General features: G+C 47.2%; 1 protein-coding gene across 1 annotated transcript in view; it reads right to left on the bottom strand.

The window, feature by feature from the left end:
• Positions 1 to 3,161: 3,161 nt before the first annotated feature.
• LOC120395007 (caspase recruitment domain-containing protein 8-like) overlaps positions 3,162 to 27,161 on the bottom strand; it is a 47,403-nt gene continuing 23,403 nt past the window's right edge. Inside the window, exons 8-16 of the mRNA XM_039519178.1 lie at positions 21,996 to 22,055; positions 18,311 to 18,393; positions 17,882 to 17,946; positions 16,848 to 17,071; positions 12,576 to 12,832; positions 10,214 to 10,342; positions 9,218 to 9,359; positions 7,668 to 7,709; positions 3,162 to 3,676 (exon numbers count right to left, since the gene is read on the bottom strand). Coding sequence (XP_039375112.1) covers positions 3,378 to 3,676; positions 7,668 to 7,709; positions 9,218 to 9,359; positions 10,214 to 10,342; positions 12,576 to 12,832; positions 16,848 to 17,071; positions 17,882 to 17,946; positions 18,311 to 18,393; positions 21,996 to 22,055 — 1,301 coding nt within the window. The 3' untranslated portion in view covers positions 3,162 to 3,377. The remainder of the gene's footprint in view (positions 3,677 to 7,667; positions 7,710 to 9,217; positions 9,360 to 10,213; positions 10,343 to 12,575; positions 12,833 to 16,847; positions 17,072 to 17,881; positions 17,947 to 18,310; positions 18,394 to 21,995; positions 22,056 to 27,161) is intronic.

The raw sequence follows: 27,161 nt of genomic DNA, 5'->3' as shown, positions 1-27,161 counted from the left end.
AACCACACACTGATCCCTGTGATTCACTGTGAGGAAAATGTTGTTTACCCCACCCCCAGCTTCACCAGTGCAGAAGGCACTCGGAGACCACAGAACAGGCTATAAATGAGGAGGTTCCAACAGACAGGGGAAGTGGTGTACATGCCCTATGCAGTGTGGGGCTGGTAAGCCAGCCTGTTTCCCACCAGAGGGCTAGAACTATTTCTCATACATCTAAACTGTACCCATGAGCAGTGATTTCAGCAGAGGAAGAGTCTGGATGGACTCCAGCTGAAGATTCCTACAAGCAAGGGGAGGGAAGATGATGTTTTAGACCCAGCAGACTGTATAGATTTGGTGATCAAAGACTCTAACTGAGACTTAGGTGCACAAAACCTAAGCTTTTGGGAACTTTCAGTTTCTTCTCACTGTATTTCTGTGGGGACTGAACTGTTCAGCTTTTCATTTGTTTTCTTTATGTTTCTGAATAACTGTGAAGGTAATGTCCGTGAATTATAATATAGCCGTGTCATGCTGTAAAAATTAGATTGTTTGTTTCTTTGTCATAAGATTTTATAAAGTTCTTTAATTAAATTCATTACTTTAGTTCCTTTTGGGACTTGAATGTGGGGAGGTCAACCCTGTGCAATCCTTGCTGAAAATCCTTAGAGACTGAATGCTGGGTCTCCAGCTACTCTTCTATGGGAGTTGGGGAGGGGGGGTTAGGCACTGGAGAAGTGTAATGAAGTGAACTCTAGCCCACCCAAAGGTTACACAATGACAATGATTTGCCAGTGAACCAAACAGCTCTTTCAAATTAAACACATTTATTCAGGGTAAGACCAACCAGAGACAACATATGCAAAACAATAAACATTTCCATGTCTACTAAATGTACCAGAAATCACTCTTCACTCCTTTGGGGCCCTGGCAAATCCCTTCTGCAGCATTGGGGCACCAGACAAAAACTGTGTGGGGACATCTGAAGTGTCAGCGCTGGGCCCCAGGCAAGGCAGAGAGACAGCAGGTTCCAGTTCTCAGGACAGGGTGCTGGACAGCAGATCTGCACCCGAAGAGTATGCCTACAGACCCCAAGATTGGGGCAGTAGCTGGACTGCAGGCCTCGGCAGCTTGAAACCCCTGGAGATCCAGAGCAGCAGAGGCTTGGATTCCTCTCAAAGCAGGCTGGTAGGGGGCGCCCAACTGGCTCTGTGACAACATGTATTAAAGTGAGAGTGGAGGGGAAATAAAATAAGTGATGAAACTGTAGATCACAGACAGGAGTAGGGGCTGAAAAGGTTCAGGGGAAAGGAGCACAGAGAGAGAATGAAAGTGACACCTCAGTCTAAGGTTCAGAAAACCAGGAACTCTGAAAGGAATCGAGTTGAATCTGGCTCCCAGTGGCTCCTGCATATGGAGAGGGAGGAGTTTATATCATTGGAACAGTTTACCAAGAGTCGTGGGGATTCTCCATCACTGACAATTTTTAATCAAGATTGGATGTTTTTGTAAAAGCTCTGTTCTAGGCATTCTTTGGCGACAGTTCTCTGGCCTGTGTTATAGTCTAGCCTCCTGTATATGAACACAATTGTCCCTTCTGGCCTTGGGATGTATGAACACCTAGCTGGGATGATGCTCAGAATCAGGAATGCAGAGGGAGGGCAGAGATGGAGATGTACGATCCCCTTGTAGGGAGGAAGCTGATCTTATCCCACTGGCTCAATTCCTGACCTGCCCTCTGTAGCCTGATTTAGGGTGTTAATAATATTAATTTGGATAGTACGGGTTTTAGGTTCACCAGTCTGTTTGATCAGAAGATAAAAGTTCTTGTCCCAAATCAGGCTCCACAGAATTTACAAAGGACCCTTGGGGGTATGACAGGAAGCTTACACTGAGACAGATATAGCCTTAAAGATTTTTTATTAAAATCAATGAAATAGTAATGAAATGGTAAAATAATCAGTTACAAAGTCACAATTGCATTTCTACTACTCAAAAGATACATATGGTAATATAGTATGATATGACACAAAACTTTGGTTAATATACTCACACCCTTCCCCGATAACCTGGTGGTAAGAGACACAGGACCAGCCTCGTGGTTCACGTTTCTCAATTCTTGAGTGAGAGATGCAGAATCTAATGCTAAGAGCTATCAAAGCTAAATTAGGGTTTACTTGGCTAACTTAAACTTAAAATCAAAACCTAATACACAAACTAAGAATAAAAGCTTAGGGAAACCAAGCTTAGCCTAGTCCCCTTGGAATTTAGAAAGTTTAAGAAGAACAAGTACAGCCTAATATAGTAGATAGATAGAATACAATAGGGAAAAAAAGAGGAATAGAGACAGAATAGAAATAGAAGAATACTCTAGTGAGGTAGGTCACCTCTTTTATAAGGCACAAATGCCAGAAATCCTTCCTCCGATGCCCACATTTCATTCCTCACTCACAGAAATGTTAGGGTACACTTACCCCATAGGCTAGTATGTTTGTGCATACTGATGACATGTACATAGGCACATAAGTTTCCTTGTGGTGTACCTGTTAAGTCTGTGGGTACAAATTGAAACCCCCCCCCCATGCCATTCTCCACTGTCTATTGGTCTAGATAAAAGCAGGGCCGCCCAGAGGATTCCGGGGGCCCGGGGTCTTCGGCGGCAGGGGGCCCTTCCAAACCCACCGCCGAAGTGCCCCGAAGACCCGCGGCGGGGCCCCGCCTGCCGCCAAATTACCGCTGAGCCGGACCCACCGCCGAAGGGCAGCCCGGTCTTCGGCGGTAATTCGGCGGAGGGGGGCCCCCGCCGCGGGGCTTCGGGGCACTTCGGCGGCGGGTCCCGGAACTGAAGGGCCCCCCGCCGCCGAATTACCGCCGAAGACCGGGCTGCAGTTCGGCGGTGGGTCCCACTCCGTCTTCAGCGGTAATTCGCCAGCGGGGGGTCCTTCCGCCCCGGAGCGGAAGGACCCCCCGCCGGCGAAGACCGGGAGCAGAAGAAGCTCCTGCGCCCAGCCCCGCAAGACTTTTCGAGGCCCCCCGGAGCGAGTGAAGGACCCGCTCCAGGGGCCCCGAAAAACTCTGGTGGGGGCCCCTGTGGGGCTCAGGGCCTGGGGCAAATTGCCCCTCTTGCCCCCCCCCCCCTCTGGGCGGCCCTGGATAAAAGTTCTTAGACATATGCCCGGGTACTTATTTATTTAGGTAACAAGATGTAGGTCAACTTTACTTTCTGGGTAAAAGGTCTTAATATAGATATGCTAATTTTTCCTTAGCTTAACATACAGGTTTTTGGCCTGTAGTTCTCTTGCATTACAGCCAAACTTATTTTAATAATCTGTAAACTTATTACAATACATCAAATACTTCAATTTATAAGAAAAGATATAGCTATGCAAGCACGCAGATTAATCCTTTAGGCTACACCTCACTGCACTTCTCAATCTCTCTGCCAGGGCTCTCTGGTTGATGGCTTCCAGCACCATCGTGGTCACCTTCACCGCATAATCATTTCCATAATGTTTGACCAGCAGGTCAAGGATCTCCACAGGCTCTGTACTCTCCAGGTGGCCTCGCGGTATGTGGTCGTATCCCTCCTCCAGCTCAATGTCAGTCAGTTTGCTCTTGAACTCCTTCAGCTCTCCCTTTCGGAGGTTTTTCAGGGTGTCCAGGAGGTGATCTCTCATTGTCTTCCCTGTGCTGCCTCCTAGAACATAAGCCAGCAAAGTACAGTCCAGCCACTCCCCACCCAGGTACCATTCCCCGCTCTCTTTCTCGCATCTTGCATTTCCCTTGTCTACCTGCAACCCTTGGTACCTCCTCTCAATCCGAGTGCCCTCTGCCCTGTACTCAGAGCATCACTGCCTCTACCTCATCCCATTGGCCTCCCCTTCCCTCTCACTCCCCACCCCATGCCTCTACTTCCCCCTTCCACGGATCCCTCCTACGACAGATGTGAGGCTTTGGAAGGATGGAAACTTCAAAAGACTGTTATATGGAGCTGTGCCAAATGCTACAGGCACCAGGATTAGTCAGACTTGTGTACAGGTGTTACATGTATCTTCATGAGTTAGGAGTTGTATTCTAGCTCCATGGGAAAAGCTTTGCCCAAGAAGTGAAATCAGTGAAGTCTGTTGCAGACCATATGGGACAAGTAAAATCTCCAGAGAATTACCACCACTGGAGGGAATTGCATGCACTGGGTTCAAGAAGCCCACAAGACAAAGGGAAGTTTGTGGTAAAAAGGGTTCACCACAACTGGCTGAGAGGGCCCAGGCTTTGATACAGAAACCGACATGAGATGCTAACCAAGAAGGGCAAAGCACTGCTGGATGGGTTGGAAGGGCCAGACGCTGCCAGGGTCTCTGTGTGGAAGACGTGTGAAACGTAGTAAGCTAGTGTGTATGGACAATGTTTATTGTTTTGTGATCTGTGTTTAGGCTTGGAAGGATTCAATTTTTATCAGTGATTTCACCGCACACACAAAAAATGATCAAGAAATATTACCATCGCTAATAATTGAAAATTATGGATAGGCAAAATAAGAAAAATACTAGGGCTATCAAGCGATTAACAAAATGAATCATGATTAATCGTGTAATTAAAAATTAATTGTGATTAATTGCACTGTTAAACAATAATAGAGTACCATTAATTTAAATATTTTTGGATGCATTCTACATTTTCAAATATATTGATTTCAATTACAACAGAATACAAAGTGTACAGTGCTCACTTTATTTTTATTTTTGATTACAAGTATTTGCACTGTAAAAAAACAAAAGTAATAATCAGAGGGGTAGCCGTGTTAGTCTGGTTCTGTAGAAGCAGCAAAGAATCCGCATGAGCTTTCGTGGGTGATGCCACTGCTTGCATCCGAAGAAGTGGGTATTCACCCACGAAAGCTCATGCTGCAAAACGTCTGTTAGTCTATAAGGTGCCACAGGATTCTTTGCTGCTTCTACAAAAGTAATAATATTTCAATTCACCTAATACAAGTACTCTAGTGCAATGTTTTTATCATGAAAGTTGAACTTACAAATATAGAATTATGTACAAAAAAAACTACATTAAAAATTAAACAATGTAAAATTTTAGAGCCTGCAAATCCACTCAGTCCTGTTTCTTGTTCAGCCAGTCACTCAGAAAGTTTGTTTACATTTGCAGGAGATACTGCTGCCCACTTCTTGTTTACAATGTCACCTGAAAATGAGAACAGGTGTTCTCATGGCACTGTTGTAGCCGGCGTCACAAGATATTTATGTGCCAGATGCACTAAAGGTACATCTGTCCCTTCATGCTTCAGCCACTGTTCCAGGGGACATGCGTCCATGCTGATGATGGGTTCTGCTCGATAACAGTCCAAAGCAAGGCGGACCAATGCATGTTCACTTTAATCATCTGAGTCAGATGCCACCAGCAGAAGGTTGATTTTCTTTTTTGGTGGTTTGGGTTCTGTAGTTTCCACATCAGAATGCTGCTCTTTTAAGACTTCTGAAAGCATGTTCTACACCTCGTCCCTCTCAGATTTTGGAAGGCACTTCAGATTCTGAAACCTTGGGTTGAGACAAGCACTGCAGCCATCTTTAGAAATCTCACATTGGTACCTTCTTTGAGTTTTGTCAAATCTGCAGTGAATGTATTCTTAAAAAGAACATCGTGTGCTAGGTAATCATATGAGACTGCTATTACATGAAATATATGGCAGAATGCAAATAAAACAGAGCAGGAGACATACAATTCTCCTCCAAGGAGTTCAGTCACAAATTTAATTAATGCATTTTTTTTTTTAAATTAGCATCATCAGCATGGAAGCATGTCCTCTGGAATGGTGGCCGAAGCATGAAGGGACATATGAATGTTTAGTATATCTGGCACATAAATACCTTGCGATGCCAGCTACAAAAAGTGCCATGCAAATACCTGTTCTCACTTTCTGGTGACATTGTAAATAAGGTGGCAGCAGCATTATCTCCTGTAAATGTAAACAAATTTGTTTGACTTAGCGATTGGCTAAACAAAGAGGAAGTCTGAGTGGACTTGTAAGCTCTAAAGTTTTACATTGTTTTGTTTTGAGTGCAGTTATGTAACCAAAAAAATGTACATTTGTAAGTTGCACTTTCAGGATAAAGAAATTGCACTACACTACTTGTAGGAGGTGAATTGAAAAATACTATTTTTTTTGGTTATGATTTTTACAGTGCAAATATTTGTAGTCAAAAACAACATACACTTTGATTTCAATTACCACACAGAATACAATATACATGAAAATGTAGAAAAATATCCAAAATATTTAATCGATTTCTATTGTTTAACAATTTTTTTAATCACAATTAATTTTTTTGAGTTAATCACGTGAGTTAGCTGCGATTAATCAACAGCCCTAAAAATACCACATGAGAACTTATTAAAGTTTGTTTTAAGGATGTTTACTTTATATATTTTGGCATGTGAAGTTGACACTTTGTTTTAATGTTTATAAAACTTCAACTTTTTGATTCTCAATGTCTGCAGTCATTTGCAGGGAGGGATAGCTCAGTGGTTTGAGCATTGGCCCACTAAACCCAGGGTTGTGAGTTCAATTCTTGAGGTGGCCCCCTAGGGATCTGGGGCAAAAATCAGTACTTGGTCCTGCTAGTGAACCTTTCAAGGTCCCTTCCAGTCCTAGGAGATAGGTATATCTCCAATTATTATATTAAATAATTACTGTCTGATACCCCTTCCCTCACCGCATAATCTCACATTATATAAAATGAACAGAAATAAAATTCTACCAAGCACATCTATTTTCTCTGTAATGCTTTTGTCCTGAAATAAATGTCTTGTGCTCTGTAAAAGCTTGCTGGCCTCTGTCATGGGGTCTCTGCCCTTGGTAGAGAGCAGACCAGCAGAGACTAAGGTCAGACCTGCTGGGATAATCAAAGTGAATTACAGAGTGACTGCAAGACTAATCTGGTCTGGGGGGAGAGGGATTCAGGTCTTCACCCACAGAGAGGTGATGGCTGGAGACCTGAGCCCTAAAAGGGTGCCCTTGGGCAGACCATGGAGGGGACAGTGGTGCAGTTAATCCCAGAACTGTGACCCCTCCCTTCCCTGGTACCTCTACCTTCTTCCTCTCTTCCTTGTGATACCTTCCCTACTCCAGGCCTCTGTTCCTTCCATAGGGAATTCCCCTCCTTGATGTCCCTGTCCCTGACTCCCTTCCCCCTGCTTGCTCTAAATTAGAATCTCTTCCTGGATTGGGGAGGGACCATTGTCTAGTCTTGTTTTTTTTCCCACAATAAATCCACCAACAAACTAACTATACACATTAAAGAGACAAGGCAACTGAGGTAATATCTTTTATCACCCATCCTGTCTATCTAATATCCTACGACTAACTCGGCTACCAAAACACCGTAGTATTTCATGTACATATTGCAATCTATAACTATATACATGATAGGAATTTGAAACACTGGCTAACTGAAGCAAATGCTGCAGGAAGCTTCAGCTCTCGCCACGGGCGGCAAGCAGTAATGGAGAAGGAGGTGGCAAACACATTCCTTTTATGGCCTCATCTAAAAGCGGTGAGAGCAGGGGTGATTGTGTCATCTAGTGGTATTGGTGGCAAAAGTCTCTGACTTGCATACACTGGGCACACGTACGCCTGCAGTGGAATGTACATGTGCACAATCACTTGAAGGACAACTGACCTGCGTGGTGTTCTCCTGACGATGCATCACGTTTAACATCTTCTGAAAGAGGGAAAAAGGATGAAACTAACTTTTTTCATAATTTTCTGCTCCTGCTGCTCCAGTGACGCTACGCAGGGCCTATTCAGATCTGATTGGCTAAGCCAGTCACATGACAGTGTGATTATCTTTATTGCTGAGAGAATAATACAACAGTTAATGACTTATTCAGATTTCACCTCTTTGGCACCTGCCTCTGAAGCATCTGTCACTGGCTGTCAATGACTGTACTCAGATACTGGACTCAACAGGCCAATGGGCTGGTCCAGCATGGCATTGTCTCTGTTCTTAGACAGACAGCTGCACTGGGTCCCTGCCCCGCCCCAGAACACCAAATAGTGGAAATGTAAAAACATACACACACTGATATGGCATCCACAGACATGTCACTGAACAACAGCACTTATGTCACCATTGACTGTGGTCCATTGTCTCCAATATGGTCGTGTTTTTAGAAAATGTTCCTTATTTCTTTTTCAAGAAAAACAACAAAAAAATCAAATGCAACAACCATAAAACAGTCTCAACTGTACCTGCTGTTAGGAACAAAGGTGAATACTTAAGTATCCCCAGTGATCTCTGATGGTTCTGCAAACACTACCTCTGATGGCTGCCTTTACCACCACTCAACACCATGCATCCGACGAAGTGGGTCTTCACCCACGAAAGCTCATGCTCCAATACGTCTGTTAGTCTATAAGGTGCCATAGGACTCTTTGCTGATTTTACAGATCCAGACTAACATGGCTACCCCTCTGATACTTTACCACCACTCAACACCATAGTACATTGTTTTCATAACGACATGTGAAACCCATTGTACCACAACTATAACACCTTAATGGATATTAAATTGTAGTGTATTTTCCCCATTTTTTATTATTAATTATCTGAATTGTGGTAGTGCCCAGGAGCCCCAACCATGGCCCAGGACCCATTGTGCTAGGCTCTGGATGTTATTTATTAGGTGTATTATGGTAGCATCTAGGAGACCCAGTCATGCACCAGAACCCCATTGTGCCAGGCACTGTACAAACACATGGGAAAAAAGACTGTTAAAGTCCCTAGTGAAGCTGAGTTTGACAATTCTTTCTACGATTTGCCTGGCCCACTCTTAGGAGAGGCACAGAGCACCCTGCAGTCAGGTGTCTTGCACGCCGATGTCTCCCAAGGCCATTCCCACAGACAGCTACTCAGACCATGAACTGGAAGGCAGCCCCAATTTTCAGAACAGCTGTTAAACATAGGTTATTTGCCACCAACCCTTCAGACTTGCACCGACTGAAGCTCTGTTCCTGCAGAACTCTCAGCACCACAAAAGGTTTCAGGTTTCCACGCTTAGGAGCTGCTGAGTTGTACAAAGCACCCAAACCCCACAGGAGTGAATCCCCTTGCAACGAGAACTGGGCAAAAACCTTTCTGTGACTGAATTGTGAACTTCATTGCTGGGAACACCAAGAGGGTTTTATGAAGCCTTCCCATGAGAGAATACAGCATCCCACTGGGCCTACTTGGTCTCAATGTGGCCTCCCAGCGAGGTTCATCGGATGAGCTCTCTGTCACGCTGAGCTGCACACTCCTCTTCATTTCCTCGATGAAGACTTCAATGAAGGGCTGCCGATTCTCCCAACTTGTATAGGAAAATGTCAGTTTCTGAGGCAAAGACAAGGAGTTGCATCAGGGGAGACCTCACCTGAGCCAGCAGGGCAGGAAGGAATAAGGCATGTGGATCCTAATGAGTGATCCAGCTGGACACACCAGGACAGCTTTACCATATTAATTAGGAGTTAATGAATTATTAATAATATCTTTCACTTACTGCATTTAGCACTTTAATCCCAAACTGAGCAGGGATCACTCACCCAGCACTGAAATGAAGCTGCCTCAGTGGTGGTGCACGGCAGTTGTTTCACAGCTATGCAGCCGCGCTCTTTTCCATCTGTGTTTGTCCAAGGCTTTTCATCTTATATGTGGGACATCTCCACGGTGATCCCCTCTCTACAGACCTGTGTAGTTTGGCCCTGGCTATTTCAGATGGGATCTCTCTCCCTAAACTCCCACTCAGCAGTTATTCTGAGAAAGGTGAAACATGTGAGATCAACTGGGCAGATGTGCCAGGCGTGTCTGTCGGGGCTGAGATTTGCCAACACTATATTTTGTGGTTAATTAGATCATACCTGCACCCAGGGAGTTCCTAGCTGGGCAAATGTTTTATGAACCTCAGAATAAATAAGACCAGGTCTACACTAAAAAGTTAGCTCAACCCATCTCTGTCGCTAAGGGATGTGAAAAATCCACACTCCTGAATGACATAGTTAAGACAACCTAATCCCCGATGTAGGCAGCACTAGGTTGGCAGAAGAATTCTTCCATCGACCTAGTAAATGCTTCTAGGGGAGGTGGATTAAGTAACCTCCCAACACTGCAGTGAGTATCCACACTGAAGCGCTAGAGTAGCGCCGCTGCAGCATTTCTAGTGAAGACCCAGCCTTTGTCATGTCACCTACTTTGGGTGTTATCTCTGCCTCTGGAGAGCAGCACACCGTATAATCAGTGCCAAAGTACAGGGGCCCATTGGTTTGAGGAGATTTGTCCACAGAAACTGACTGGTGCTTCTCCTCGTGTTTTCTGATTGCCTGAAAAAATTCAAGAACCATCAGTTCTGGAAGATACAATCATCAACCCGTCCCCTCCTCCTGTAATGGGGTGTGTACCCTCCCCCACCCCCCACAAGCCCTGAAGGGGTTAATGTGGGTCTGAGGGGCCGATGAGGGTAACTGGCTGCACCTGGAGGGAGAGCCAAACCTAACTGAACAAGAAGCCCAGCTGGGCAGGAGTAGGCTGCATTATACAGCCAGGAAGTCTGTAGCAGAAAGAGGCTGCAGGAAGAGAACCTGCAGTCGCTCTTTGGGAGCAGAGAGGAGGGGAGGGAAAAAACCCAAGAGGGAGGATGAGCCCCAGGGTTCTAGCTCTGGAAGAAGAGTCAATCCCAGAGGAGTAGTGAGGAAAAGGAAGCCTGAGAGGACTGGGTAGGAAGCCACCCAGGGAAACAGCAGCAAGGGGTATGACTGCGCAAACCTTCGTTGCTGGTTATAGAGTCCCTGGTCTGGAATCCAGTGTAGAGGGCAGGTCTGGGTTCCCCTACCAGCCCCTAGGGAGTGGCATAGGAGCATTGGAGATGGCAACTGGACAGCTGGTCTGAAGAGGCTTGGTTACCCCAAAGGGGAGGACAATACAGTGGCCTGGCTGGAGGACCACCCTGAATTGTGAAGAGGAGGGGGTCACAGCTTGAGTAACTGATGGGAGATGGCACCAGACCACCTGAGAGCTGATCCCCTGAGCACTCACAAGGAGGTGCCACCTTCCATGAGTTTACCCCTTCACACCACACACACGTACTACTCCTCTCCCCCTTGCTTCCGCCTAGTTGGTTTGGAGATGCTGGGAGTAGAGCTGGTAGAAGTGTTTCCATCAACTTTCTATTTTTGACAGAAAATTGGGTTTTTAACTTTAAATTTCTTTTGAAATAGGTGATTTTGTCAGAAAACTGAAGTTTGGTAAGCCAAATGTTTTCCAGTTGCCAAAAAATGGAAAAAATACTTTTAGTTGTTGGTTTGGGTTTTGTTGTTGTTTTTTGTTTTTGCCAAAGAAATCAAAATTTCCTCCAAGACAAAAGAAAAGATTTTCTGATTCGCTCTGCAGGCAGCCCCAGTTCTCATTGCACGGCAGCCCTCACACAGAAGAGGCTTTTTATCAACACAGCAGGGAAAATGGTCCCAAGACCCCAGGGCACTGAACTCTGGGACTCCAGCACAAGGCCCACGTGTGTAAAGATATTTAGGCGTTGCTCTGCTCAGCATAGCCATGCCTAGCTGATTTAGGAGCCTAACATTTTCAAAAGGGATTTAGGTACTCAGAAGTCTTATTCCCATCTACTGTCAACAGAGGGGTGGGGAAGAAACAAGTGGGGGCTGTGGGAACAAAGAGCCCAAATGGCCAAGGTACAGGGCTGGTATAGGACATGAAAGGCGGCTGTCCAGCACCTTACACTCCAGTGAGCTGTGACCCTTCCACAGCACAATTCTTAGATTCGAGATCGCTGAGCTCAACAGCACCTGAATACCTTAAAAACGTGGGGCCAGAAGCTTAGAGAGCCCCCTACCCTGCAGGGTGACTGCCATTGAATGACACTGAGTTCCTGCAAAGGAAAGAAGAGACAAGAGACCTGTGGGACAGGTGGGATTTTCTGGCTCTGGGACAATTTTGCCCTTATGTCTCCATGCAGCTGGGGCACCGATCCTGCTAAACACATACACACGTGCTGAACATTACTGCCATTAACAGCTCCATTGATTTCAATGGCACCCCTCACAGGCGTAAAGCACATGCAGCAGCAGTGTTTGCAGGATTGGGGCCTGGGAAATGAAGGGAAACAGAGGGAGGGGCCGGACAGCCAGCATCAGAATATAAAGGCTCACACAGCAAATATAAAAAGGTAAAAGAAAAATATGCCTGAGGAGTGAATACTCAGGAGCTCACATATATAGTGAGAGAGGGATTAATACCAGGGGAAAAACCCTTTAACGAACGAGCAGGGAGCGAGGGAGGGAATGAGGAGTCCAAATGGCCAGGACACCGAGTTGGTTTAGGAGGTGAATGTCAGAAGTGCAGAGCCCTGCACTCTAACAGGCAGTGACCTTTCCACTGCAGGATTATTACCCCAGATTGTACTCCTGCCTCACCCAGCACTGGGGACTCAGTTCTCTCACAACAGCCCCCCCCGCCCTGCCCTGAGATTTCCCCTTGTCTCTGCTCCATGGTGGCTGGTGAGCCTGGCTCCCCCCAGTGCTGTTCGAGGTTCTCATTTACCTTCTCTAGCGAGCCGTCATTGGGGATCAGGTAGAGGTGAAGGGTTGTGTCTGCAGCCCAGAGTGCCTGGTAGATCAGCATCATGGAGTGAACTGGAATAGACAGGAATCCAGAACAGATAAAAATAACTCCATACAGGGAGAAGCTGGGGTTCTCCAGCACAGCGTGGAACGGCCTCACCCCCGTTGGCTCCTCCAGGGTCATCCCCACATCAGTGAAATGGGCGATTCGCATCTGAGAAATGTCAGCCTGTCCCCCTGTCAGTGGATACAGAGAATTCTTGTGATTACAAGGGTTCACAAGGGTATCACCATTAAACAGTCGTCAAATCCACCCAAACACAAATCCATGGAAATCACAAACTAATGTGACACACAGTCCTTATGCCAGCCTTAACACACTGTTCATCCACACAGTCCATTAACTGGGGACAGTCGGAGTTACCAGCTGCCAATCACCCTTAACTCTGCCCCCTGTTAAGAACCTTTTAAACTAAGTATGACATATTTGGAAAGGTCTTATTTTATAAAGGCATCTAGTCCATTAGCTGGTGCCAGCTGCAGGATTAAACAGGCTTCAACTAAAGAAAATTATTTTACAATGTAACCCCATGCAATCCTTTCCAGTGCGATGGGACTGGAAGACAAAAACGGTATTCTTGCAAAAATATCAGAGAGCTGAAAAAATGCACCCTTCAAGCTGTTATCAACAAATATTTTCCCCTTTCAACGTCCAGTAACACAGAATGTTGATATTTTTGGATTACATTCATTTTCATAGTCCTGCAATAAACCCAAGTTCAGATAAAAATTTCTTCTACATCCAGGACATAGCTGGGCCTCTGAGCTTCAGTTTTCCATCTGGAAAACAGGGATAACACAGAACTGCTGAACAGCAAAGAGGAGGCTAATGGGGTTTACTTGTATATAGCAGTACGTTGGGTGTTAAGGTCAGTGTCAGAATTGTTTCTTTCACCTTGTGATTCTCTTCGCTTTCAATATTTACATTTATTCATTTACAAAAAAATATTCTCAGGGAGCAATGAAGCTTGCAGATGCAGAGCACAGATACCTCCTCCCCATGGCTTTGGAGCCTGTGTTGGGAATGTTAGAAAATTAGGAGATTTTCAGTTAACACCTCTCTGCAATAAGGAACCGAGAAACTTACAAAAGCCAGGCAATGCCCAGTTCCATACAGCACATCCCCAGTTCAATTTAAGGAACCTAAATCAGCAGTCTGATTTCCAGACATACGGCTCCCATGGAAGTCAATGCGCTCAGCCCTTTGAAAAGGGGGCCACTTGTTTGGGTGCCTAAACACAGGGGCGGCTCTAGTAATCCGGCCGCCCCAAGCAGGGCGGCATGCCGCAGGGAGCGTGCTGCCGGGCACTGGTCCCGCGGCTCCGGGGGACGTGCCAGCGGAGGGTGCGCTGGTCCCACGGCTCCAGTGGAGCTTCCGCAGGCATCCCTGCAGGAGGTCCACCCGAGCCGCGGAACCAGGGAACCGTCCGCAGTCATGCCTGCGGGAGGTCCACCCGCGCCGCGGGACCAGCGCACCCTCCGCAGTCACGCCTGCGGGAGGTCCGCTGGTCCCACGGCTCCGGTAGACTTCCCGCAGGCATGGCTGCGGAAGGTCCGCTGGACCCGCCTGCCGCCCTCCTGGGAAAATGCCGCCCCACGCGCGTGCTTGGCGCGCTGGGGTCTAGAGCCGGCCCTGCCTAAACATGGAATTAGGAATCTAACTTTAGACATACATTTCTGAAAATCTTGGCCCCTGGAAAGGTGCCAACTGCCCCAATTCACCTGAAGGAGATGTTGACTCTGAAACCTCATGACCGCAGTGTAAGGGACAGAGTTTCAAACTGCGGTAACAACTTGGCCATGCAAAGTAGGCAAGAAAGTAACCAGGAAGGCCTCAGCCACCACGCCAGAAGCAGAAGGGTGGGACAGGAACTGGTAGTATAAGAGGTGGGCCTTGTAGCTCAGTTGGGCTGGAGCCCCTGAGGGAAACAGATGCTTCCAGCCAGCTGCTGGAGCCCTCAGAAGACTTCTGCTGTCCCAAGGATGCACCCAAGTGACCTGACACAGAGGAGCGGTTGCGATTGCCAATGGCAGTGTACACCCTGCAGGGAGGGTAGTAAGTAGCCCACGAGCAGCCAACTACTGTCTGGCTACATGACTGGCTATGTCAGCTTGTTGCAGCTGGATCCCTGCTGACCCAGTGGCAGATCGCTTTGCCACTGCTAGGACCCTAGGCTGGGTCCCGGTGGAGTCGGGTGGGTCCTGGTCCCCCTACCACCTGGAGTGGCAGCCTCGACACTTTAGGCCAGGAGACCTGGGCTGGTCTACTGTCCTCTGAGCTTGGACGCTAGATTGCTTGGTGCTCATCCTTCCCACAGCCCCTAGATCGCTTACTCTGCCTTGTTCCAGGTGCATGACGTGGCCTCCCTCAGAGGCGTGGCCTCCCTCAGAGACTGACAGCAAGGGACGGCCACACAAGTGTAAGCAGAGTCAGGATGAGATCTACCCTGACATCTGGTGGTACATTATGAGGAGTGGGCAAAGGAATTTTAGGAATGTACATTTGCATTGGAAAACCCACTCCACTTAGCATAACACACAGCAGCATGGGATGGTTATTTTCACACTGTGGAATCCCCAATTTCCTTGTTATTGGGGCAGGAAGGAAAAAAAGGGGCTGTTACCTTAATTATGTGAATGAGGAACTATGAGACTGCTTTATGACAGAAATGACTCAACCTACATTAAATAGTACTTGCTAGCCAAGGGACATGGGTTCCAAAACCCAGTGAAGGGAGAGAGGGTGGGGACTGGTGTGTGTACCTGATGGTATGGGCCCCTTTTGAGGGCCTGGAACACCAATTGCACTTCCTCCTCTCTCCACTGTTAAAGAGCAGAGCTAATTTTGAATCCTTTAGGAGTCTATCTAGAGGTTGCTGACCTGAATTCACATTGGGCCATGTGGCACTGGGGCTCTCCTACTACAAGTTGAAATCACTAAGAGCTGAAGTCACTAAAAGAACTAAGCTTACTGAGCGGAAATCACTGAGTGCTGTGTTAAGTAGTGGGAGAGCCTGAAGATCTATCACCAAGCAGCTGGCAGAGTGGAGCAGTCTGCAGCACGTTGGAGCAGCCCATGGAACAGTGAGCAGTGTGGAGCGGTTTGTGGGGGACGGCTGACGTGGTTCACGGGTCTGCTGGAGGAGCAGCACAGCTGGTGGTGTGGAGCCAGTACTGGTGAAGGCTGCAGCAGAACTCCACGGAGAAGCAGGGCAGTCGGCCCTGGCCCACGTAAGGTGTCCCTTAGCACCCTGTGTGTGCGACCCCTCCCCCCATTTCCACCTGGGGGGGGGGAACTCTGCAGATAAACTTTTGAACTCTGGGGTGGCACTGACCAGAGACTGAGACTTTTGGGTTGTTGGACTTTGGGGTGATTGGACTTAAGACCCTAAGGACAGTGCCAAATGTACTTGGAGGGGGGTTTTGCTTCTGGTTTGTTCCTCCTTTATTAAAAGGATTTTGCTACACTCAGACTTCGCGCTTGCGAGTGGGGAAGTATTGCCTCCTGGAGGCGCCCGGGAGGGTGGTAGGTAATTGTCCCAGGTCACTGGGTGGGGGCTCGAGCCGGTTTTGCATTGCGTTATTGAAACGGAACCCCTGGATACTGAACCCGGCCCTTGTTGCTGCCAACTCAGAGGGGCAGAAGGGTTACACAAGCTTACAGGCAGAAACAAGACTGGCCTTACTGTACATCCTAACGCCATGCACACAGAGCCACTGGTCAGTGTGGGTCATGCTGCCCCCTCTGTGCCCCATCCAAAGAGTGTACGAGTCGACTACAGGTCCAAGGGCAGAGCCTGCCTCTTTAGCTCAAGTCATGGCAGCTCACTCTTCTCACTCTAGCAACCCCTGGTTCGAGATAGTGACCATTAAACTGCCGACTGTTAGCAATGGGCAGCTTGTCGTGCGCTGAGGGGACAGGCCGAGAGCACTAACTTTGTTGCTCTGACCTAATTAAAAATACAAACTACGTCCCTCAACACAAGGTTAACTGGACAGGCTGATTTAGTGTTTGTGTCCGCAAAGACTGTGTTTTTGTTCAGCACCCAGCACCACAGGGCCCTGATCCCGACCAGCAGCTCTGGGTGCTACCACACTAAAAATCAATAAATAAGCTGCCTGCAGCACATGTAGTGGTGACAGTGGGGTCAGTCAGGGCATGGAAGCCATTTATAGCTCTTAGCTACCGTACCTGCCAGGCACAGGACGTGTGGGAGGTGAACGGCTGCCACGGCCGTGGCCGGTTCTGCCTGGATGTTGAACAAAGGGCCAATCACCAACCATTCAGGAGTGCTCCATTCTCTCAGATGCTGATCCCAGGAGTTGTATCTGTATTGGACGGTCACGGCTGCCCTCACTTCAAATCCCAGTTCAGTTTCAGAGCAACGGAACGAGCCTGCCCCAGGGAGGTGAACCCTGCATGGCACGGGGAGAAAGGGAGAGGGAAGAGCAAGGTTAAGCAGTGCTAGATGGATCCTCCCAGCTCCTGATCTCACTCAAAACGGGTGGCATCACTTCTATTTATCCCAGACTTTCTAACTGAAAGGGAAATAGGTGAAATTAGTAACACCCCTCTCCCCTGCCTAGCACCCACCATCAAAGGACTTACGGGCTTTACATGTGATCATGACTTAAGCAACATAAATCCCACTGGGTAAGTAACATTACCCCCATTTCACAGATGGGGAAACTGAGGCAGAGAAGGGGGAAATGACTTGTCACCAAGGCCACACGGCTAATCAGTGTTAGAGCTGTCAATGTCACCTAGGACTCATGTCCTCCAGCTCTGACCACTAGCCCCCACTGCTCTCCCAGAGCCAGGGATTGAACCCCGGTGTCCTGACTGTTGCCCTACCACTCTAAGCTGCTAGACCTCACTCCCCTCCCACAGTCAGTGAGAGAATTCATAGCTCCCTCGTGTAACAAAGGGAGGCTCTCGTCCCCACCCTGGCACAGTCTGCAGGGGGTTACAGCCCTGTGTTATGGGATGGCACTACGAACTCAAGTTTCCGTCCCTCTCAACTAGAGAGATCCTCTCCAGTGGAGGAGCAGCCTCATCCACACACTCAGTAGTGCTTTGCTGAGTCTATTGTAGTAATTGTATTTGTTACATGGAGCCCTTCCCCACGGGACACTGCACACTCAGTGCAATAGGAGCTGGCCTGCGCTCCCAGACACAGGCTCCTGCAGAGGGGGTGACACTGAACTCCCAGCCCCAGGTCCCACCTGTATGTCTCCTGGTTCCCATCTGGGCCCTGGAAAATCTCTGGGTTCATTTCTTGTGGAGGATCCTAAAACACAGGAACAGGCATTAAGGCAGCTTCCCTGGGGATCTCCCCTTGCACAGCACTTGTGAGGAGGTAACCTGGGCAGCTGTGGCCAGGAGCTTGGAGCTGTTTCCGTGGCCTGGGACCCTGGCAGCATGGCTGGCACAGGGGACTCCATGATCAGCTGGATTCTAGCTTCACGCTCAGTCATTCCCATGGGGTATTCCCCAGGTGACCAAGAGATCCTAGTTTGGGGGAGCAGGTGATTAGCAGCACGCCAGAAGGACTGTGGGGATTATATAGAGGGAGAAATGGATGGATGGATGGACAGACAGAGGTTAGGGATGGATGGATTTGGATGAACCTAGGGAGGGAGATGGACAGATACCTCCTCTGTTGGACATAACTTGCATTTGTCCTTTCTTCCTTGACCTGCTGTGGAATCTTCTCTGATGTTCACCTCTACTCCTCCTACAGGGGAAAATATTTCATCTAACACATCTCAAGTATAACTTTTTTTTCTCTCATGCAATCATTCTTTGGGCTTGTAAAATGTGGCAATCTTAGTGAATGTGTGCTGTGAGCACACGTGTTTGAATCTTTAATACAGACTTGCTTTCTGTCAACTGTTTATTAGGCACTGCAATTAAATGAGGATTAAGAAAAACAGTCAAACAAACTATTTCAAACAGTCTGAAAATTTCTTCCTCTGTCAAATGCTGACTTGATTCTTGTGGTTCTATTCTAATCTATTCCTACCTTCATTCTAGTCTATTCTATCCATCATCTGGAGTCAAGTCGTGCAAGCTTCCACCAGCTTTGTCTGTTCAAGGCAACACTAACATCCACCTTCTTTGATTAAATCCATCCATTACTTTCTCAGCTTCTCTTTCATAAGAATGGTCATATTGGGTCACACCTATGGTGCATCTAGCCCAATACCCTGTCTTCCAACAGTGGCCAATGCCAGGTGCTTCAGAGGCAATGAACAGAACAGAGCAATTATCGAGTGATCCATCCCCCATTGTCCAGTCCCAGTTTCTGGTAGTCAGAGGTTTAGGGAAATCCAGAGCATGGGGTTGTGTCCCCGACTATCTTGGCTAATAGCCATTGATGGGCCTATCCTCCATTAACTTATTTTATTCTTTTTTTGAATCCAGTTATACTTTTGGCCTTCACAACATCCCCTGGCAATGAGTTCCACCAGGTCACTGTATGTTGTGTGAAGGAGTACTTCTTTTTGTTTGTTTTAAACCTGCTGCCTATTAATGTCATTGAGCGGTCCCTGGTTCCTGTATTATGTGAAGGGGTAAATAACACTAGCCTATTCACTTTCTCCTCACCACTCATGATTTCACAGACCTCTGTCCTATCCTCCCTTAGTTGTTGATTTTCTAAGCTGAACAGGCCCCATCATATAAATCTCTCCTCATATGGAAGCTGTTCCATACCGCTAATCATATGTGTTGTCCTTCTCTGTACTTTTTCCAATTCACATATCTATGTTTTGAGATGGGGCAACTGAACTGCGTGCAATACTCAAGGTGTGGGCACACCATGGATTTATTTAGTGGCATTGTGATATTTTCTGTCTTATTATCTACCCCTTTCCCAATGGTTCGTAACGTTCTGTTCACTTTTTTGACTGCCGCTGCTCATTGAGTGGACGTTTTCAGAGAACTATCCACAATGACTCCAAAATCTTTTCCTTGAGTGGTAACAGCTAATTGAGACCCCATCGTTTTGTAACTCTAGTTTGGATTGTGTTTTCGAATGTGCATTATTTTGCATTTATCAACACTGAATATCATCTTTCATTTTGTTGCCCAATCACCCAGTTTAGTGACTTCCCTTTGTAACTCTTAGTTAAGTCCAAAGCTGACTACTATCATGAGTAATTTTCTATTGTCTGCAAACTCTGCCACCTCACTGTTTACCCCTTTTTCCAGATCATTTACGAATATATTGAACAGCACTGGTCCCAGTACAGATCCTTGTGGGACCCTGGTATTTAACTCTCTCCGCTCTGAAAACTGACCTTCATTCCTACCCTTTGTTTCCTATCTTTTAACAGTTACTTATCAATGAGAGGACTTTCCCTCTTACCCCGTGACAGCTTACTTTGCTTATGAGCCTTTGGTGAGGGACCTTGTCAAAGGCTCTCTGAAAATCTAAATACACTGTATCCACTGGATCATCCTTGTCCATGTTTGCGGACACCCTGAAATAATTCTAAAAGAATCCTCTCCTGGGTGTTAGCTTCACTAGGTCCTCTTTATCCTTTGTGTGTGTCTGAACCAGTGAAGTCGTGCTTCTGCATTTTGTCTGCCACGTCAGACTTTCACTTCTATCCTAATGCTTTCATTTCAAAATCTGTCTCTTCGTAGACCTCTTTTTACTCTTGCAAAAAGACATCTCAGCGTCAACCCCTGTAGGCATTTAACCTGCCGTCTCTTTACTGCCTATCCTTGTGCAGCATTGCGGGGCACATCGCTGTTCTGTACAGCTGGGCTTTTTGTCTCAGTGGTATACATTTGCCAGACACAACAACTGATGTGTTATTTCGCACTCTTCCAGCACTCCCCACTCTCAGCTGCATCTCATGTTCAGTCTTATCATCTTTTGTGACCCAGTCACCAAGATACTTGAACTGATCAGCCTAGTTTAGTCTCATTCCATTAATCTCCATATCCAGCTTCCCTTTGGCATCTCTATCAATCCACATGACCTCAGCCGTAGTCATGCTTATTTTCATCCCATAACATCTTAGCTGGTCATACCTCTGGTTTACAATTTCCTCTACATCTTACTGGTATGTCATCTCTTTATGGCAGCTTCTTGTTTTTTCCCCACTGAAATCTTCCTGCTGATGTAATCCACCAGCAGTGGACTGAGGGACAACCCCTTGTGCAGTCACGCTATGCTTCGAAGGAGCTTGTTATTCCAAAGCATGCTCAGATCACTGTTCTAGGGGATCTATATAGGGCATTCACCAGCGTTATTAAGTCCTCGGATGCTCCCTATTTCCACAGCACTGGTGTGAACATCCTTCTGTCCATTGTATTGTCTGCCTTCTCTAGGTCTATAAAAGCCCAGAATCAATCCTGTTCATACTCTAGCTGCTTCTCTTTCACCTACCAAATTTCAAACCTGTTCTATTCTATTACCATGCCCATCGCTATGGTATCTTGTTACATGCCGTCATCATTTCATTAGATCTCCAGTCACCATGACATCTTGCAATGTAAACAGGGTTGGAGTTTCTAATGCAAAAAATAATCCAGAAAACTAAGCTAATGAAAAATAAACCCTTTCAGACTCCTTTTATCTGTTTTAAAGAAGCCAAAAAGGGCAGGAGACAATTTATTCTGTTTGGTTGGACAACATCTCCCATGATGCACCATGGTCTCGCCTCTGGGCAAAGCGAGGTGGTGCATTATGGGAGAGGTAGTCCATCCTTGGGACCTGGCCCACAGATGAGAATGGGAGCATGAGACACCCAAACTACATTTCCCATGAGGGACAGCAGTGGCGTTTCAGAATCAAAATATTACAGTTTTTGGGTGAAATGTTTGTTTTTGGCCAAACCCCAAAACTTTTCAGTTTTCAGGCATTATGATTTTTTATGAAAAAACAAACATTTCCACAGGAAACAGACACTTTTTCCAATATTAATTATTATTATATAATATAAATAAAAAATCCAATTTCTGACAGCCCTAATAGTCACATACTTTGTGTGGAGCAGTGGGAGGGGGAATGGTGACCAGGGCAGAACTTGGAAGGTGATTTGGTCTCTGACTAAGCAAAACACTTAAGCCTGGGTTTAACTTTAAGTGAATGCGGCTGCTCGTGTGCTTAATGCTAAAGATGTGCATAAGTGCTTTGCGGAATCAAGGCCTTGAGTATGATACAGGCGGCAAATGGGAGTCAGTGAAGGGATCTTGACTAGAGGATGGACGTGATCAGAGCTGTAAGGTCAACCAGAGGAGACAGAGCACTGGCCTCCATACAACCTCCCGTGAGATGTCATCAATACCCCTCCCATCCCTGGTAAGGTCAGTCTTGCTCACCTGTGGCTCCTTCTGCCACGGGAGCAGTGGAAAGAGGTTGCACCTTCTCACAGGTGATTTCTGAGAGTGAGAGGAAGGAATTATTAATAAACACACAGCAATTCAATTGAAGAACAAGATTTCCCATAGTGACCAGTGATGTCCACAACATGCTTCACATTTCCAGGGTGCCCAGCCTGACATACATTAAAGGGGGATAGTCAAAAAGTGAGGAGCACCTGCCCCATGAAAATTAGGGCTCTTTGTGGTGTGTCAAAAATGGAAGCTCCCAAAATCTCTAGCTCCTTTGGAACAGTGGGGCTTAAATTTAAATAGAGGAGCTGATTCTCCAGCACTTTGCGCCTCCTGTCATCATTTACACCTGGGCAAAGTATAATTATTATTATTACTATTATTATTATTATTTATTTGTATTACTGTAGCACCTAGGAGCTCCAGTCATGGCCCAGGAGCCCATTGTGCTAGGTGCTATGCAGATACAGAACAAAAGGACAGTCCCTGCCCCAAATAACTAATAATCTAAGACAAGAGACACCAGGTGGAGACGGACAGACCGACAGGGGAGAACAAGTAAACAATGAGGCAATATTGATTAGCATCACAAGTTGCAGTCTCAGCCCAGCAGCAGCCTCGCTGCTGTTGAGTTTTACATAGTCATCATGGCAAATGAGAGTTTTAAAAAAGAATAATTGTGAGGGGTCAGTCCCAGGTTTGGGTGTCCGCAGATCACAGCCACCACCCAGCCGCTTGTAAGTCACTGCAAGGAACGTGGGCTGGTCAACCATCACTGCGCCCAGTAAGCTCCCGTTTGGAGGAGATGTCCACTCTCTTTGATTGCTCACACCCACTATTTAAGACAGAAGGAGGCATAGGAGCAAATAGGTGAAGCCCTGTCTGGCTGCTGTACTGGACCCTGGCCTGTACCTGATTCTTGCTTCTACGACCCACCCCTAGCTACTGACTCAAGGTCTGACCCTTGGCTTGACTCCTGACTCCGTCTCCAGCTCTGCGTCCTGACTCCCACTCTGACCAATAGGTATGACAACTACAGCTGTGACTACTAGGCCTGACTGCTTGTGTCCTGGTCTATGACAATGTGACAAGGAGGAGTGACCTCCCTCAGAGATTGACAAGGAGGGACCACAACCCACCCCTTGGGTTGCAGAGCTAGGAAGACCATACCCACTCCACTGGAGACTTAGGGGCAGGATAGGATGTGGAAGTATAAAATGCGAGCCCTGAAGCTCAGTTGAGCTGGAGCCGCTGAGGGAGACGGACGCATCCCACTTGGTGCTGGAGCCTGAAAAGGACCCCAGCTGTACCAAGGACGTGCCAGAGCTGCTGGTCAACCGAGACACGGAGGAGATGCTGGGGCTGCCGCTGGCCACCTGTCACGGGGAGACGGAGCACACCCGCAGAACGGAGGTAACCATCAAGGGGAAAGTAGGAAGAAGCCCAGGGGAACTAGATGACAGTCTGGTTGGGCTTTGGCCTGATACTAGGTCAGCCTGTTGCCGGTGGATCCCTGCTGACCCAGTGGTGGAGCACTCTGCCACTGTTAGGGCCCTGGGCTGGCATCTGGTGGAATAGGGTGCGCCCGGGTCCCCCTACCCCCTGTCACCCTAACCCTGGGGTGGCAGCCTCCCCACTCTAGGCTGCAAGGCCTGTGTTTGTTGGCAGTCCACCAAAGCCAGGACACCTGACTGTTTCTGGCTGCTCTGCCCTGACTGCAGGCCAGAGCCAACCGACTGTTTCTGCCCCACCTTTCCTGAGGGCCTGGCGCCTAGGCTCGTTGCTGCCTGGCCCACCTTGGGCAGCCTCAGCTTTACAGACAGCTAATTCCCCTCTGAGTGCGTGCCACGACAGGGGCATGACTGCAAAGAGACATAGCCTGCCTCAGAAATTGACAAGGAGGGACGGCCATGCGTCCTTACCAACAATAACAAGATAGGTTTGCAGATGTTTATGGGAGCTCCTCCCAAGCCTGAGAGGCAGCATGGGAGAAAGCATGAAGGGAAAGGAGACTTCCTCGTGAAATTGTGGCGCTCTCCCTGGAGGAGAACTTGGACCCTGAATGGAGCGAACACTTCACAATGCTGAGAATAAAAAGGCAGTCCCCACCCCAAGGAGCTGACAAGCTGAGTAGAAGACAGGAGCAACAGGTACAAATAGGGGAGAACAAGGAGAAAATCCTGGTCAGCCCGGTGGGCAGTGATCAAAGGACACCAGCAGCCTGAGCACTGTCAATTATTCTGTAGACAGGAAAAAAAAGGGTTACTGACCTTTTGTAACTGTTGTTCTTTGAGATGTATTGCATATATGCATTCCACTCTTGGTGTGCGCACACCCTGCGCTCAGTTTACGGAATGTATTCCCTGCGTGGTGCCCACTGGGGCTGCTAGCACTGGTATAAAGTACCAAGCCAACTGTACGCCCCCTCAGTTCCTTCTTTCCTGAAGCTCTGATGCAGAGGGGTGGGAGGCCAGGTCACTGAATGCACATGTGCAACACAGCTCGAAGAACAGTTACGAAAGGTCAGTAACCATTTTTTCTTCGAGAGAGATTTCACATGCGTAATACCGGTGCCAGCGGCATGTGGCAGCAGTGGGTGCTTGAGCTGCCCCAACAGGTACCACTGAGGAGAAAATTTCCAACCACTGTGCTCAGGGCACATGCACACCAAGAGTGGCATGCAGATATGCAATCACTCGAAGCAGCAGCAGACATAGAACACTAGCACATAAGAATTCTACACTCCCTTAGGCCTTGTCAACATTCAATGCTACAACAGCTTTACTTTAAATCAGTTTAAAAACCCTATTTAAAATGAGCTTTTTCCCACCCAGTGTGGATGCTCCGCAGCCAATTTCAACCTGGTTTGTATCGATATAGTTACAGTCAACACTTTGCTGAATTATGCTAAATTGGAAAGTGTGTCACACATGACAGGTAGATCTATCTATAAGCCGCAGAGTCGGGGGAGGGGGCAAAGTCAGAGCTCGGTTACTTTCCTGCAATGGCAGTCTATCTACTCAAGTCTGTAGGTATGATTCAGATCATATTGACCCCCGTGTTAATCTGGAAGGACCCCACTGAGGTCAGTGGAGTCAGGGCCAGATTCTGATCAAAGTTACTGTAAGGTGACTCCAGGTTTTTACTGGAGTCACTGACATCAGAATCTGACATAAAATGTTTTTATGCCACCAGGACCTCCCCTGCTTTAGTGTGTTACAGGCAGAACAAGAGGAACTCCCCCTGCAATCAAACTCTGTGAAATGTCCTTATGGAGAGAGATTACAGGTATTTCAGCTGGGAGACAGAACTTGCATTTTGAGGAGACACACTCATGCTAGCACTAATGGAGCTAGTGCACTAAAAATAACTGTGTAGCAGCGGTGGAAGGGGCTAGCTGCCACGAATACATTCCCATTTGAGACCCTACATATATACTCAGGGAAGCTAGCCTGTCCCGCCACTTGCACCACTGTGGCTACACTGCTATTTTTAAACCAACACCATGATCAGAGCTAAAGTGAGTACATGCCTTCAAGCTGGAAATTGCACTTTCCAGCTTGAATGTAGCTATACATGTAATCCTACTCTCAGGTCGACCCAGCAGCAACCAGGGCCAGGTTCAATATCTAGAGGTTCCTTTTCAACAATATTTTTCTTCGTTACAAAAGGAAGAAAGGAGAGCAGCACAAAACAGACCCTGGTCTTCAGAAAAGCAGACTTTGACTCTCTCAGGGAACTGATGGGCAGTTTCCCTGTGGAGGCTAATATGAGGGGGAAAGGAGTCCAGGAGCGCTGGCTGGATTTTAAAGAAGCCTTATTGAGGGTGCAGGAACAAACCATCCCAATGTGCAGAAAAAATAGCAAATACGGCAGGAGACCAACTTGGCTTAACAGTGAAATCTTCGGTGAGGTTAAACACAAAAAGGAAGCTTACAAGAAGTGGAAATTTGGACAGATGACTAGGGAGGAGTATAAAAATATTGCTCGAGCATGCAGGGGTGTAATCAGGAAGGCCAAGGCACAATTGGAGTTGCAGCTAGCAAGGGATGTGAAGTGTAACAAGAAGGGTTTCTACAGGTACGTTAGCAACAAGAAGAAGGTCAGAAAAAGTGGGGGACCCTACTGAATGGGGGAGGCAAACTAGTGACAGATGATGTGAAAAAAGTTGAAGTCCTCAATGCTTTTTTTGCCTCGGCCTTCACAGAGGTGGTCAGCTCTCAGACTGCTGCACTGGGCATCACAATATGGGAAGGAGGTGAGCAGCCTTAAGCGGTGAAAGAACAGATTAAGGACTATTTAGAAAAGCTGGACATAAACAAGTCCATGGGACCAGATGTAATGCATCTGACGGGGCTGAGGGAGTTAGCTGATGTGATTGCACAGCCATTGGCCATTATCTTTGAAAATTCATGAGGCAGGTCCTGTACAATTGGAAAAAGACAAATATAGTGCCCATCTTCAAAAAAGGGATGAAGGAGAATCCAGGGAACTACAATCTCACCTCAGTCCCTTGAAAAATCATGGAGCAGGTCCTCAAGCAAACCCTTTTGAAACACTTGGAGGAGAGGAAGATGATCAGGAACAGTCAGCATGGATTCACCAAGGGCAAGTCATGCCTGACCAACCAGATTGCCTTCTATGAGGAGATAACTGGGTCTGTGGATGAAGGGAAAGCAGTGGATGTGATAGTCCTTGACATTAGCAAAGCTTTTGATACGGTCTCCCACGATATTCTTGCCAGAAAGTTAAAGAAGTATGGGCTGGATGAATGGACTATAAGATGGATAGAAACCTGGCTAGATCATTGAGCTCAATGGGTAGTGATCAACGGCTCCATGTCTAGTTGGCAGCTGGTATCAAGGAGAGTGTCACAGGCGTCTGTCCTGGGGCCAGTTTTGTTCAACATCTTCATTAATAATCTGGATGATGGAATGGATTGCATCCTCAGCAATTTTGTGGATGACACTAAGATAGGGGGTGGAGAGGTACATACTCTGAAGGGTAGGGATAGGGTCCAGAGTGACCTAAACAAATTGAATTGGGCCAAGAGAAATCTGATGAGGTTCAACAAGGACAAGTGCAGAATCCTACACTTAGGACAGACTAATCCCATGCATTGCTACAGGCTGCGGACCAACTGGCTAGGCAGCA

This window comes from Mauremys reevesii, unplaced genomic scaffold (genome assembly GCF_016161935.1).
Source record: "Mauremys reevesii isolate NIE-2019 unplaced genomic scaffold, ASM1616193v1 Contig9, whole genome shotgun sequence".
Taxonomy (NCBI): Eukaryota; Metazoa; Chordata; order Testudines; family Geoemydidae; genus Mauremys; species Mauremys reevesii.
The sequence above is the reverse complement of the archived record's forward strand: the minus strand, read 5'-3'. Positions and strand labels throughout refer to the sequence as shown.